Source organism: Thunnus albacares, chromosome 24 (genome assembly GCF_914725855.1).
Source record: "Thunnus albacares chromosome 24, fThuAlb1.1, whole genome shotgun sequence".
NCBI lineage: Eukaryota > Metazoa > Chordata > Actinopteri > Scombriformes > Scombridae > Thunnus > Thunnus albacares.
The window spans coordinates 16528457-16544458 of record NC_058129.1 but is presented as its reverse complement, the minus strand read 5'-3'; the positions used below and the strand labels follow the sequence as shown (position 1 = coordinate 16544458).

The 16002-nt window shown below is 39.7% G+C and overlaps 1 protein-coding gene across 7 annotated transcripts in view; it reads left to right on the top strand.

Annotated features, from left to right (window-relative positions):
- LOC122976410 (inositol polyphosphate-4-phosphatase type I A-like) overlaps positions 1-16002 on the top strand; it is a 50699-nt gene that overhangs the window by 9566 nt on the left and 25131 nt on the right. For 6 of the 7 annotated variants that reach the window (XM_044344865.1, XM_044344860.1, XM_044344864.1 and 3 more), the window contains exons 2-8: positions 3049-3139; positions 12694-12931; positions 13576-13620; positions 13935-14053; positions 14281-14397; positions 14547-14626; positions 15294-15405. In XM_044344865.1, coding sequence (XP_044200800.1) covers positions 12826-12931; positions 13576-13620; positions 13935-14053; positions 14281-14397; positions 14547-14626; positions 15294-15405 — 579 coding nt within the window. In that variant the 5' untranslated portion in view covers positions 3049-3139; positions 12694-12825. The remainder of the gene's footprint in view (positions 1-3048; positions 3140-12693; positions 12932-13575; positions 13621-13934; positions 14054-14280; positions 14398-14546; positions 14627-15293; positions 15406-16002) is intronic. The other variant, XM_044344863.1, reaches the window with a different exon arrangement.

Sequence of the window (16002 nt, the reverse complement as noted above, 5' to 3'; positions counted from 1 at the left end):
TCCATGATACAGAGACAGAGAGCAGAGCGGAGCAGAGGAGAGACGGAGACAGCCATGTAACCTGGTTGCTATGCTACGACCTCACATCCTGCGTGCTGTTATTGGCAGGGGGATTCACACGCCCAGAAGCATCCCGAACACAGCTAAATAATAAGAATATACAGGCAGACAGCAGGGTCACAAGTGATGATTGAGAGGGATTACTTTTGTATGAGTCTATGCATTGTTTTTTTTTTTACGAAAATCCTGCATAGCATACCTTTTAAAGGGAACTTTTTTGAGATTTTTTATACTGTTATGATGTCAGTTGGTGGTCAAAGTTCCAAAACTTGAAGTGAACGGTTGTAGAAATGCTCCTCGCAAGTCAAAATCCAGGGCTCCAGCCTGCTCTCAATGCTTTCGTTTGCAAAGTTATCTCTACTTCCTCCTTATAACGAGGTCAGGTCATTCATTCATGCCCACAAATGGTGTCTGTTCCGTAGCCTTGGTCGCTATGGTTGTTGATAAGTTTGCTCAATGGGTTGTTGGCGTTGTCCATTTGCATATTTCAGCTCAGATTAGGGTTTGAACATGTACAGATGTAGCCTGTTTGAGAAGTTTAGGGAGGCCTTAAAGATACAGGAGCTAAAATGGCCTGTTTCAGACAGAGGCTGAACTGAGGGGCTGCATAAAGGACCAGTAGAAGACAAATAAGATATTCCAGAATAAAAATATAGATCTGTAAATGTGCGTGTTATGTCCTCTTAAAGGTTTCAGTTAGGTTTAAGGTAAAGTAGGGTTGAGGTGAGCGCGGCTGAGCAGTACTGACTCTTATACCAGCTCTTAAAGGTCACCAAGGAGACGGTTGGTTATCGTCCTCCCTTTCTTTTAATGCTATTGTATGTGCATGACTTATAGAGACATATATGCGAAGGTCAGTGTGTGTGTTATTGTTGTGTTTCTTTACTGTAATTATAGCAACAACACAGCCAAATATAAAGTGCAGCCACACACCCGAGTTGGCAGACGGTTACTGTTGTCAGACCGATTCTTGTAAGAGACTTCCTTAAATAACACAAGGAAGTGCTGCTCACTTGAGCAAGAAGCAGTTTCACACTCACACTCACACACACACACACACACACACTGCAGAGTGAGGTTTGTTTGCCTCTCTTTTGTTCTGTTCGTTGTTTGTTGAAAAGTTTATTATCAGACAAATGTGCTCTGGAACGCGTTTTGCTAAATAATAATCTTCTGTTAGCAGAGGAAGTGTCAGGCTGTACAGTATCTCAGTTTATCTTGCTTATGGTTTGTTACAAAGAACCATCTGAGAAGTCGTCCTTGGAAACTCTTTGGAAAAGGGCACTTTGAAGTAACACTTCTCGCTGTCGTCACACCCTAAACCACGCCCGTAGCTGCCAGTAGTTCCTCATAGGACGCTGATCGGTCCGAACCACCGTTGGTTCACCCACAAGCATATGATTTGAACCCTGACATTAGGGATTCTCCAGCTGCCTCACAAGGTAAACAGCTCGCCGCAGGCATTAGTTAGCCAACCTCACACTCTCACAAACAAATCCCTTAAACCTCTGCTGTCTGATAAAACTCCGCCAACCAGAACCAAAATGATTTAACACTGACAGCTGTTTTCAAAAATCTAAACTTCTCTCTGAAGAATTAAAACACAGCTGTGACCTGCAGGCTGATGGAATCTTTACCCGTTCGTGCTGATAAAACACAGCTTTTAACACTCAGAATGATTGATAAAATAATAACAATAATGATGATAACAGTTTAAAAAAAGAAGCTGCTAACAAAATTTAAACGTGACTCTACAATTCGCCTCGCTGTGAGAGGAACAAAACAGAAAACACACACATGCATACTCCAAAACTTTATTAGCCTTTTTTTTTTGTGATTTATGCCTTGATTTGTTAATCATTACATTTTCTGCATTAGCAATAGCAGACATTCATCCATATGCAATATCTGAGTTGATTTACCCTCAAAAACATCATGATATAAAATACTGTGATGGACATTTTTATACGTGATGGATAAAATCTTCTATCACAGTTACTGTAGTTTTATATCACACTAGTACTGTATTCCATGATAAAGTAGTTTTCTGTGAATTCAATTTAAAAACCATTAATAGATAAAATGTTCATACTGGAATTAGATCTGGATAAAACTGACAAAGTCAAATACTGTAAAATGTAATAATTAACAATGTGAAAATGATATTTCTCATTGTTTTAAGCTATAACACACACATTTTATCACTTGAACATAACAGGGCCTGAAAGAGCTGAAAAAAGATTGTTGCTTATTGATACTATATTGATCATCCAGCTCTATATTTAGAGATGTTTTGCAGAAAGGGAGAAATTACCTAAAAATGTCATACCTGAGTCATTTGATGGTTTTCAGACAAGCAGGGGTAGAAACAGAACTAATATTATCACGTTAACGTCATGAACATTCTCTGATTTAGTGATTCAAGGTCAAAGGCAGGTCATTATATTTGCAGGGTGTTTGGTGCAAACTGTTAGTGATTTTTTTAAAGAGTATGAGTCAGTATGAGTATGTTTTCTCAAGACGTGTGATTCAGATATCAGAATTTAACTTGTGTGGTGTGGAGAAAGTGACATGACTTAGACTGAGGTCTCTCTCTCTGTCTGTCTCTCTCTGTGACTGTGTGTTTGTGGGCGATGCTCATTTTCATGTGAAAGGGCTACAGCTGCTCCGTCCCTCTAAAGAAATTATTCATGCTTTATTCTGATGCGGATCCCAGAGGCTACACGCGCACACACACACATGGACAGAGAACATCTCTATGATTGGTTCAATCAAGCAACAAATCTGTTTTTGACAAATCTGCTCTGTCGTTCTTTAGTTTTATTTTTGGTGATGTGGGCGAAGGGGAGCTGTAAGGGCCACTGAACAAATGCCGATTGGAATGTTGAAAGTGTCTAGGATGTGAACAAATAGATCTTCTGCCCCTTTTTAGCCGTACAAAAATGAAAAATATGAGTTAAAACAAGTTTTGTTTGTCTCTCTCTTCAGATTGTGAACTTCTGCTGCCCTTTGTAGAAGATCCTCCTCACTGAACCTGGATCAACTCACTTCCTCTTTTCTTTCATCCCAGCAGAAGTCTGTGAGTAGATGTACATGAATCAGAGCATAAACTGTCTCACACTCTCACAATATCAAATCACAGCAGATGAAAGGTACAGTAGCTCACATGTAAAGCTCTTCTTGTTTCCTCTTTTTAAATCTCGTGACTTTTTTAATACAAATGATCAGAGAAAATGGACAGATCTTGATTTAAGATTATTAAAATTCCTATTTTCTCACAGTACAAGTGAAAATTTTATTTGCCTGAACACAAATCAACTTTTTCATCTGGTTTATAGTTTATAGCATTGGAAACAAGTTGAAGTGAAAGCCCTCGCAGAGGATTTATATCTCTGCCAAGTCTGCAAAATTTTTTGAAGTATATCTCTATCTAATAATAGAAAGTGAAATAGAAAGTGTTTGAATTTTCTAAAATCTGCATCTGCAGCTGCATCTGGTTCAATGTCAAAATGCAACCAGTGATAAACATGGTATAATGGGATATATGTGCCATATAGTGCAGTAGTTCATTAGAAAGTAGTTAAAATACTGTACACCAAAATAAATAACTTATTCCTTGGCTAACGTCTCTGTTTTTTTAAGATACCCTGCTAAATAACAAAACAGACAAACAGACTGATTGCAACAGGCAAGTAATGATTTCAATGTATTTGAGGCATTTTTCAATTAGGGAAAGATAATTTTAAGACTGACTATGATTATGATTAATGAAAGTTTTCTTACAGGGTGTCATTGGCAGTTTTTTGTTCTGTAGTTATAATCTGTTGCATAATTGTTTGCATAAGCTGAACACTGCTTCTTGAAAAATGGTTTTCCATGACTTGAAGCAGTGAAGTGGCTCTGCTCATAACAGAAACCTGGCAACCTTAGAAAGAAACACTGATAACCTATCATTACTATAATCTAATATTGATTGTCTTGATGACTAATTTCTCCAAAACATAATTAATTGTAAACTAGTTTGGCAAGAATCAAGATAATACATTGAAGGTTCCTCTAAACTGGCAGTTGAAAGGCCAGAGGGAGCAGACAGCTGCTGTACACTCTCATCACGTTTTACATATCAGTCTGAGCACAGCAGCGGCACTGATTTGTTGGTACAAACAGGTCTTTGTACCAATAACACTGCATCCTATACTGATTTCTAAAATGTTCTTAGTCTGTACTTACATTAATAGACTGTTACCTTCAGGATAATGGATGCAGTGTAACTTCCTTGAAACTATTAATTTGTTAATGTCCAGTTCTAGTTGTAAACTGTGCAGTGTATCTTGAATTTTTACAACAGGGACTTCTTTTTGAAACATACAGTATATTACAGTTCATATTTATGCAATTTTTCATAGTTCTAGCAGTCTGTGAAAGCATTGGTTGTTTGGTCAAACACTTAAAAATGACCAATAATCAGGTTTCCTGTTATGAAAGAAGCAAATTTGGTTGAAGAGTGATGTTGTAGCACCGCAAAACCTCTTAGGGAGGAGGTTTAGATGGATGAATGGATCAAAAAAAGCACCCAACACGAGGTAACCTTAACCAAGTTGTTTGAGTTGCCTAAACCAAACCTTAACTTGAGAGGCAGATAAGAAAAAGACTCATAGAAATAGTATTTAGGGGCCTGATAGAAAACAATAGAGACTTATTCAATGACTTAATCGCACTACCTGTAATTGCTGGTCTCCGTCATGCTCCCATTTATCAAAATATTAAGACACTGTTGTATTCCTGTGTTTTAGAGGTTGTAGTCAATGCAGTGAAACTATCCAGTGGCATTAAAGGACCAGTTTGTAAGATTTAGTGGTATCTAGCGTTGAGGTGGCAGATTGCAACCAACTGAATACGCCTCCCCTTCCCCTTCCAAGTGGGTAGAAGAACCTACAGTGTCCACGAAACTTGGGGAAAAATGCGAAAGGCCCTCTCTAGAGACAGTGTTTATCCATCCTGGGCTACTATAGAAACATGGCGGCGCAACATGGTGGCCTCCATGGAAGGGCACCTGCTCCCTATGTAGATATAAATAGTTCATTCTAAAGTAACAAAAACACAACGATTCTTATTTTCATGGGATTATAGATTAATTAAAACATACTTATGAATATTACTTTCCAAGTCTGTTCCACTAGATGCCACCAAATTTTACACACTGGTCCTTTATGATTACTGAATTTCAGCTTTAATCCCTTTAAGCACAACTTCAAATCCCACACTAATCTGGTAGTGCTGCTGGATCTCAGTCAAACTATAATTCACGGTAGATTTATAATGACTAGTCAGTGTAATGGAAACTTTGTTCCTAACAGACCAGAGATTTCTGTTTTAGCTCTTATCTAACCTGCCAATTTGAACACTACCATACTACTTATAACCATCGAAATGAAAGGAAGTGAGAACAGAAATAGTCAGACTTCATACTGAAAAGATACAGTTTTGAAAGGCTTTGAACAAGTTTGCGCAACCCGTGGTCATAAATCTTTGACTTTAAAGGGGAGCCCTCTACTGAAGTTGAGAAAGATGAAAGCCTTTGAAAAGATTTTTTTTTTTTTACTTCTACTCCTGTGAATCTTCTTCATTTTCTCGTGGTAGTGAGTCAGAACCAAATATGATGGGCAACATGTACCATCATAGTTAATAGTGACCAGGTTTTCTCCTCTAAACAAAAACTATGGAATTTAGTTTCATGAGTTCCCCTCGTCTTTTGCAAAAACCAGGAAAGTATCGAGAGGCATCTGAATATTCTACTGTTGTTGCACCATTCATTTTTCAGTTTTTACTCCATTCATTCCCATCAGCTACAGCAAATTCACTGTCTGCTGCAATTTTGGTTAACAAACTTTTGGAATTGTCCTTCTGCATCCTTCCTTGGATATTGCGTGAAAAGAGTCAAGTAAGAACCAAATTTAGAAGAACATGTCATTGAGTCTGAGAGAAGATTTGATTCGACACATTCTCTCTCAAAAACGTGTGGTGTGATACCTCGTCCGTCGCCAGTGTGTGAAAGGTCTCTTGGCAAAGAGGAAGCTGTAAAAATGGGGTTTCACCATGTATGGTCAACATGACTCTCACTGTTGTGCACTCTGTCTCTCTTGCTCCTGAACTGTCTTTCTTGCCAGAGGATGGAACTAAGACAGAAGCTTCAAACATGCGGACATACGTGTACACATAAATATACACACAGCGACAAGACCGTTTTAGAAACCAGGTTGTAACTGTCTCTTGTCTCCTTCATAAATCAGTGGTTGCAGGTTAGCCAAAAAGTTAAGAAAGACTTTTTCCAATGGCAAATCACATGATTCCTAAAAACCTAAGATCTTTATAACACCCATATTGAATTCTTGTGGGCTCTTGCCAAGGTTTCCTTGTGAGCTTTCAATCGTCACTGTTCCCAAAGGTTGTCTTTAGATATCTAAAAGAAAATAATATCTAATCTCAGTCATGCTGCCTTTTCAACAAGTCCTCCAACTTAAGGTCATTTGTCAATGCCCTGTTAGCATTCACTGATCTGTCACTTCTATATTTAAGGTTTGGTTAAGTTCATGCAGCTTTAACTACTTGGGTAAAGTTAGGAAAAGACTGTAGTTATTTGTTTATTTGTTAGGATCCCCGTTAGCTGTGCCCTAAAGCACAGCTAGTCTTCCTGGGGTCCACATTTAAAAACATATATTAAACATTACAGTCAACACAACTGGCATACATAAGACTTATATTAGAGAATAACATTAATATATATGAGTAAAACTACAAAAAATACAAATCAGCATATGCATAACATCCTACAAATATGTTGTTCCCGGTTAAAAGAAACCAACATTGACTGTTCATAGGAGCTGAGATGTGAACAGTATAACACACTGACACAAGAATCTTGTAGAATTATTTTTTTGCTTTAGTATTTTACAATAAAACCTGTCAAATGTACTTAAAAGCTCCCAATAATTGCCTTTGTTAATAGCTTTTTAGGCCTTTTTATACCCCTAATGAACCAAAATCCACTTTACATAATCCTGGATTTGGGTTATATTTGTCAGGAGGCTCTGGCCCTATACGGCATGTGTGCGTGCCCCAATTCATGTGACTCACAAATCTATACACACATACACTGACACGCCAGGCTAAATTTGGAGCTCCCTTTTATGGCAGCTTTTCCCCCTCACTGAAGTTTCTGTGCAGCTGTGGATTAAGAGAGGAGGTTGACTTGGACTTCGTGTTTTCAGCTTGTAATATTCTCTTTTTCTTTTTTTTTTTTTTTTGCATCACTGTTCTGTTTTGGCAAGACAATTCCCAGGCATGCCAAATTACTTAATTGATTTGAGGTGTTAAATCTATCGTCTTCTGCAGGTCGTACACAAAGGGATTTGCACTGATTGTGTGGTGTCTTTGTGAGGATGCATGGGGAATTGTAACCGTAGAAGAAAAATAATGGACTCACTGTTCTTTCTGAGTTGTTACACACAGCCCTCGTATTACAAAGCCAGTTTATTATTGGTATGCTTGAGTCAGGGTTAGTAGGACAGAAATATATAGGTTTATAGTACATAATGCACACAGATGAGATTATTGTATCACTGGAAAAAGTGCGGAAAATGTGTTTCTGGGACTTGAAAAGTCGGACAGGTGAAACTCAACCAATAACTCCAACTAAAGTCAGGAAGTTGATGTGTTTTGCACCTGTTTTTGATAAGGAAAGTTGGAAGCAAGTGCATGTCTTAAGCCCTTTCGAACCATGTTGTATTTTGGCTTTGTGAGTGGAAAATATGACTCCAGTTGGCGGAGAGACTGGAAAGTTCCTTCTAGTTTTGGTAACAAAGACCAGAGTTGCACCGAGTCTGAGAAAATTCTTTGCAGGCGTTTGCTTCTGTGTAATTTGAAAAGCTTGTGATAGCAGAAAATTTATTATTTGCACTGTGTGTTTTGTGCACCTTGCAATGGAAGAATACATATTTGTAGTTCCACTGCACCTTTATATTATACTTTAACAAATATACTTACATTTGTAATCCTGGTTGATTTGATGACACCTGTGTCACCACAGCAAACACTTGTTGAGTAACTACTCTGTCAGAAATACAACAGAAGAGCAACTGGTGTATCTGTTTACAGTGCAACCAAACACAGTCACCCATCAATAACTATTACAACAGTGATTTGATATCATCATGCTGCACACGAGTAGTTTTCCACCCAATAGCAGAAGGGTTTGTTAATAGCTGATTGCGATCAGCTCAGTCTTCAGTGACATTGTGCTTCCTGTGGCTGCTTCACAAAAGAAGCCAACCCACATTTGGCCTGTTGAATTCTTTCAATGTGAAGCATTAGCAGCGAGATGATCCTTTTGCATTAGCAGTAAGCGAAACAGCTTCACAAAAGTGAAAGTGACAAAAATGACTCTTTGTAACATGTAGCCACCTTATCCCCACATCTCAGTCTGCCTCTAAATACAAATCATGAGGTTTCATATTCAACGTGGGAGGTTTAAGACGCTTAAAGAGGCACATTTATGGAAATTGAACCTGTGATATTTGGTCTCCAGACAATCTAAGCACCTGTTCCGTCTGCTGGTCTGTCATAGGCTACTTTCGGGGACAAGTTTCAGACTAAAGACCAGTTAACTGGGGACGGCTTGTCCAGTTGGGGACAAAAGCTGATTTTTGGGTCAGTGGTTAAGGTTAGAGTAGGTCTCCAGGAAATTTATGTAAGGCTATGTAATGTCCCCAGAAGTGACCTAAGACAACCTGTGTGTGTGTGTGTGTGTGTGTGTGTGTGTGTGTGTGTGTGTGTGTGTGTGTGTGTGTGTGTCCACCCACATTTCTTCATGTGATTCATAAATCTGTCGCGAGACAGCACTGGAGCCATAGTGACTGGCGCTGACGTTCACATAAACTACACAACCACACAGACACACAACATACACAAGTCATATTACTGTGTGTTTATGTCCCAGCTGTGATCACTGTGAACTTCCTGGCAAACGTGCATGTTGAGGACTTTTCTGTTGGTAACGTGGACTTAAAGCCTGACAGAGATGCTTCGTACGGCTTGCAAATCAGCTGTTTACTCTTTTCATGCTTTTACCTAATTAGACGGAGCTGGAGGAGTGTAATAGTACACACACACACACACACACACACACAAACACCTAATTGCTCTTGTTCATACACAATTCTGCAGACAAAGAGGGAACTTCTTGGATATATTAATTCCCTAATTACTAACTGTTAGTTCTGGTAATGTATTTTACAGGTCAAATGTAGACAGTGTGACTTCATGAATTGATGTTTCACTTCATATTTAGCAGTAGGGCTGCAATTAACGATTATTTTTCATTGCAGATTCATCTGTCTGTTATTTTCTCGATTAATGTTCATGTAAAAATGTCAATCACTGTTTCTCAAAGCACAAAATTCAACCCAGGATGTCTCGTTTTGTCCTGACCAACAGCCCACAACCCAAAAATATGAGGTTCATTATCATAAAGGACTAAAGAAACCAGAAAATATTCATATTTAAGAAGCAGGAAGCAGAGAATTTTAGCTTTTTTGACTCAAAACAATGACATTATGGAAATAGTTGACACTTAATTTTCTGTAAATTAATCAACTAATAGTTGAAGATCTATTTAGCAGATCATGTTGAAAACAATCAAAAACAAAAATCAAACACAAGAGCAAATATTTCTTTGGGAGTTTTTCTTTATCCATATCAAGAATCTAAGCATAGAGAGTTTTGTGAAGCCCTTTGAGGCAAATTTTGAATTTTGGGCAATATAAAAAAAATTCACTTGTTCTGACAGGCTGCTGTTTTGCTCATTTGTTGAGCTGTCATAGAGAGAGAAATCCAGACACTGACAACAATTTTTATCCCTCGAAAAATAGAGCAGAATACCATTAAGCTGCACCACAACTTCTGTTTCGAGTGTGACTGTCTCTTTTCAGCTGTGACTCATTAAATATATCTCTTGAATGCAACATATACACACACAAGGCAGGTTCAAGGGAAGGTTAAATATGTGTATCAGCACTGAAAGAATATTTGAAACTTCCCTTTCACCTCCATTTACTTTAAGCTGGCACTCTTAGACTTACCTGTTTCTATCCCTCATTCATCTTAAATGAAAGCTTTTCCTGCCACACACACACATACATCTAATGACCTCTGGTTTTTCATGCACAACTCTTTTCTATTTACTTGCAAGTGTCTCTGCTCATCAGCACAACACTCAGGCAACTCAGCTAAAAGGCCTCTACGGGCTGACAACCGAGTGTGTGTGTGTGTGTGTGTGTGTGTGTGTGTGTGTGACAGCATGCTTTATGAGACTGCTCTGTTCACCCCACTTCCATCTAATCACAGAAGTGTACGTGCGTGTTTGCTCTGCCTCCAACCCTCGCTGTCAAACCTCATGCTGTTACATTAATATTGAATAACTGCAGGAGCGACCCGATGCTCCCTCTTGTTGTGGAAAATATGTGGCACAATAAATTCAAGGTGTTAAGCTGGTGTTGCTCGTCTCGCGGTCTCACGTAGTCTCCCTTTTTGTGTCCTTTCCTTTTTAAATCTTCCCCTCGTGTTCGCAGGTGTGACGGGGGATAAGATCTTTGGCTGCAACAGAAAGTTGTGTGGCAGATATTGGAGCTAGATGCGAACGCTCACGTTAATCAGGTAGATTCTCCTCCATCCAGAAGACTGCAGGTATCGTAATGACAGATGTAGGGCGCATGCATGAGCTGACCGAAGTGGGGCGTTTCAGACGCTGCCAGGAGATCAGTGGTGGACCACATATCTAGAAGTAGGCCACCAACTATTAACCCAGAACCACAAATTAGAATGAGATCACTCGGTGGACCAAATCCAAGAGAAGCATCGTTTAGAGACCAAAATCTGAAGAAAGAAAGGTAATTTTCTCTGTAAATCACATATATTGAAAGGATCTGGATGGCTGATTACTGTTCAACTCATAGAAGTGTTTTTTCCTTCTCATTACATAAGAAGAAACACACACACACATCATCTCTCAACAACATGTGTTCACTGTGATTTTGACCTAAACCTGAATCACTGAAACACATTTCTCGACCATGAAATAGAGCACCGTTCCACCGAAATAGCCTGCAGAGATCTCCATGCGTGTATTGTCTTAACTAGACCACGGTGCTTCTCCATTCCAGCCAGCTACTCGTCCCTCGCGTTCGCAGCTTCGCCGCAAATAGGCTAATTGCTCTTTTTTTTTTTTTTTTTTTTTTTTTTACAAAAAAATGGGACAGAAGGAACGATGGCGAGAGACAGACAGCGAGAGACTTAGTGGGACAGTCGCTCATGCAGAGGCTGAAGCCTTTAGGGGAAAATGTCTCCCAGCAGATTTTAGATAGGAGGAGTGACAAAAAAATAATTTGGGAGGAAATGGAGCAATAAACTAGTAAATTGAAGGAGCTCATCAGTGGGTGGGGGGGTGTGGATGTGAGAAGAGACGTAACGGACATAAACAAAGAGGAAGAAGAAAAACAAGAGAGCAAGGGACATGAGGAGGAGGAGAAGACAAAAAAAAGTGTGGAGGACCTGAAAGATAAACCTACAGTCTCTTAGCAACATCGACATATGCAGATACTTGCTTGTCTAGCGAGCATAAAAAGAACATGAAAAATGCAAATATGGAAGTTTTTAAGTGGGATGACACACACACAGATGCAAATAAACACATTGAAGCATGCTACAGGGCTTATTTTCATATACATGCACATATTTATGTAGAAATAGAGCTTCTGATGCTGAGGTTTCTTCCTCTTTTTTTCCCCATTAAAGGGGTTTTTAAGGGAGTTTTTTCTTATTTGAATTTAGCGTCAAAGAACAGAGGACGGGCTATACAAATAAAACTGACTTGACAAACATCCTCGCTTTCTTTACTGTAACTCATCTCGGTTTTTCCGTCTCACTCAGCTTGTCTTCGCACTCAGCTTCTCATCCTCCCAACTCACTAACTCTTACTTCTGCTCTTCTTTTTTCTGCCTCCTCCCTCTCTCCTCCGGTTAAGATGCTCGCAACAGTAGCGGTAGGATTAAAGAGAGATTTAAGAAGAGCTTTTTAGCTGAGGGATGGAATATAAAATAACTTCTAGAAATCAGTTGGAGAAGTGTCTTGAGCATCTGACTGTGTAGGTGGAGATGAGACTACTTGACCTTGTAAGTTGCAGTTCTGGATGCTCACAGGTCGTATTTACAGCGGTTACAAGCTGCTTAATGATTACTTTGTGTCTTTTTTCTCTCTCTCTCTCTCATGTTTGTTCATCTCTTGTGCCAACTTTGTACTCTGTTTCCCTCTCTGTATCTTGTTCCTTATTTCTGTTCTTCTCATGCTTTCCCCTGTTACTTTTGTAGGCGTTCACATGGCACATTAGCATCGACCACATGAATTCATTGGGATTCATGTATGCATTTGAAACCACGCTAGGTTTTTTTTTTTTTCAGATTGATTTTTCTTGACCAAGGCTCGGTTCAAGCAGGACGGATTTCTCTTCTTTTACAGACAACTCTTTAAAAAAAATGCTTTCTTTGTATCTTACATCCCTCCTTGTTTCTCCTTTCATTCCAGAGAGGTGAACTGCTTTCTGGAGCAGTCGTGAATCTATACGGAAAGAGGGGCACATCACATGGGAGTGTGTGACTGCGTGTGCGAGGGTGTGTGTTCAGGCCTCCTGCCGTCGCCCGCTCTTCCCGGACAGGCATGGCGGGGGGCAGAGAGCACGGCTCCCGGACGCAGAGGCCGTGGTCGGTGTACCGGGCGAACACGTTCGAGCTGTCCAGCGAGATGATTGGCTTGGCTCTCGCAGGTGAGGGACAGTTGATTCTAGAGTCTGGTGCATAAAGCTAAAGATAAACTTGTCGTGTAAACCTTAGGTAACATAAATATACACAAAATGTTTATCTTAAGTTCATTTTTATGGTCAGTAAAAAAGATTTGTCAAGTTTAATATTATGAAGTTGTTCTTGCTAAAAAGTTTATTGAAGATGAATTGGGGAAAAAAGGATTCACATGCAATTAAATTGAGTATAAACCTAATTAAATAAGATAAAAATAAGTAAAATAAATGTGTCAAATGCATAAAAAACATCAAATACATCATTTAAATTTAATTCAATAACACATATTGGAGACGCAAAAGTCTAAAAACAGCCTGCCATTAATGTTGGCCACTTGCAGCACCGCTAAAACTAAAATTACACACTCAGCAGTTACCACCCTCACACACACACACACACACACACACACTCTGCTGGCAGTGTATTACACTTGTGTGGGAGCCAACAGCCTCTTCAACCACAGTTGCCCTGAATCCGGCCATAACGAGGCCTGAGTGCTACTCATCATCTGTCAACATTTCACAACGAGGATCATTTCACATTACTGTTACTTAAAGCTCTTGTTGTTGTTCTCGGAGTCTAATGTTTTGGTGACTTGTCACTTGTGTTCCAGGAAACAGTCAGGACCCAGATGAACCTGTGCTGGAGTTCAGCGTGGGTGAGTCACGCTTGCATTACTGTATTCAGCTGATGCTATCATCCGGGGCGACTTGGACTGATCAATAATTTACTGCTCGCTCATTTAATTCATCATTTCCAATCTTTCAGTAGAATCATCATCATGATGAAATGAGGGTAGCGAGTAACAACACGCAGTTCTGTTAAAATTGGTTACGAGACAGTCAGTGAAATGATGAGTGTTTCCAAAACAGCTACATGGGTTTCAGATTGCCTCTTTGCCTCTTGGCTCATTCAGTATTGACCTCAAAACTCTGTGTGTGTGTGTGTGTGTGTGTGTGTTGTCTTGGCCAGCCTGCACAGACCTGGTGACTCCTGCAATGGATCGAAAACCCAACAGCTTTGTAGCAGTGAGCTGCACGACACCGCCTCAGGCCTTCTGGACCAAACACGCCCAGACTGAAGTCATAGAGGTGAGACTCCTCACACACACACACACACACACACACACACACACACACACACACACACACACACACACACACACACACAATTTATCTTCTATCTTAAGTGAAATAGCTTCTGTCTTGTGATGGGAGACGTTAGCAGGTCACCACAAATCACACTTGACTGCATAAAATCATGATAAGTGATCAAAGAGAAGTTTTTTTTTAATGACATTTGTGACCTTTGTCAACAGGGCACCAGTAACCCCATCTTCCTCAGCAGCATCGCCTTCTTCCAGGAGTCCAACATCAACCAGCAGACGCAGGTTAAACTGGCCGTCTACGACGTCAAGGACCGCTCCCAGGGCACGGTATGATGTCGCAGGATTTCATAGTCCAACTCCATCCTTGTCTGTGTTTTTTTTTTTTTTCTCTTCGTTCCCGTTAAGAACCAGAAGAAGAAGAAATATCTGTATATGTACATCAGTGTAAACAGTCGTCTGCCTCTCTGTCTCTCTAGATGTATATGTTAGGTTCAGCACTTTTTCCTGTAAAGGAGATGTTGCAGGACAAGAACCACAAATTACAGCTGGAACTGAGGTAACACACACACACACACAACACACACTCAGCAGCGTGTCACATGATCACACATGATTTTAAACTCCTTTAAAAGAAATCTGAGATGTGTTGTAGCTGCTTAGTTATGTACAGATTACCGAGGTTGTAATGTTTAGGCTGCTGTAGATCATTCGGCTGTTTAGCCACTAGTGAACATTTATTTTCCTTGTTGACACATTTGCATTGTAACAACCTGCCTGTAAGAAATGGTGGTTTATATTTGTGCTTCACAAAATGAAGTATCAGTCCATTAATCCACCAGCCACCACAACATCACACCAACGCAGTCCCACAGGGAGGACCAGGAGCAGTTAGATAATCTAAACCACTTTATTTTTAAATAAAACTGAAAGCGAATGCACCTGGAAACTATAAGCAGCAGACAGTTTGGTAATAATTTTACAGTTTTCCTTCATTTTATCTCTCAAATAAGTTTGGCTCTTCATCTGATTGCTTGTATTTCATAACCTGTCTGACTTCTTTTTAGCGATGTTGCTGCATTATCACGTCTCAGCAATTACCTCGGTGACCTTGTCACACTTGGTGGTTCAAAGTAGTTCGGAAGTGAATAAATCAGCAATAAACTACCTCACTAAAAAAAAAAAAAAAAAAAAAAAGTTTTTCCAATATTTCTTTGAATGGACAGATCAGCGGAGAACAAGCGGGTGGGGGACATCACTGTGGCTGCGTGGCAGATGGAGGAGAGAGCAGATCAGAGGATGGCGGTCGGTCGCCTGCCAGACAGCATCAATGGCCGGGTAGGAGGCTGAGAGGAACTGGGAGATTTAATTTCTGTATTTTGGAGGATCTGGTGTATAAATATAAGGAACCAAGCACCGTAACTGGTTTTAATGTGATGTTTAATGTGAGTTTATTTGAAATAATCTAGTTTTCTTCGGCTCAACACTGAGACAAAGTAACTGCCCTAAGTTACAGAAACATATTTGATTTGGATGTTTACAATAAGAGATTCATTTATGGCAATAGGCTCTGAATATTGTTTTAATGTGTGAATCAAGACCAAATGATACATTATAATCATTTTAAGATTTTTGTAGCAATGATTGAGATTTCCAGCAGTTTCTGAAATAACGTGGATGAAAGATGTGTTTCATGTGTAAGTCTGAGCCTTCCTGTTTGTCGGGGTGTATGCATAGCGCTGTATAATTTCAACAGAAGTCACTTCAGCTGCTTTGTCATTATAAACATGTCACACACCCTCACGTGTTAACATGGTAGTAAAATGGCTCATCACAGTGGATCTGGGTTAATGTAGGAGCTCTGTTAGTGTGGTGTAGGTGAGTGTAGGTTTAAAAGAGTGGACAGATACAGCAGATGGAGGTGGTTGTTGCTGA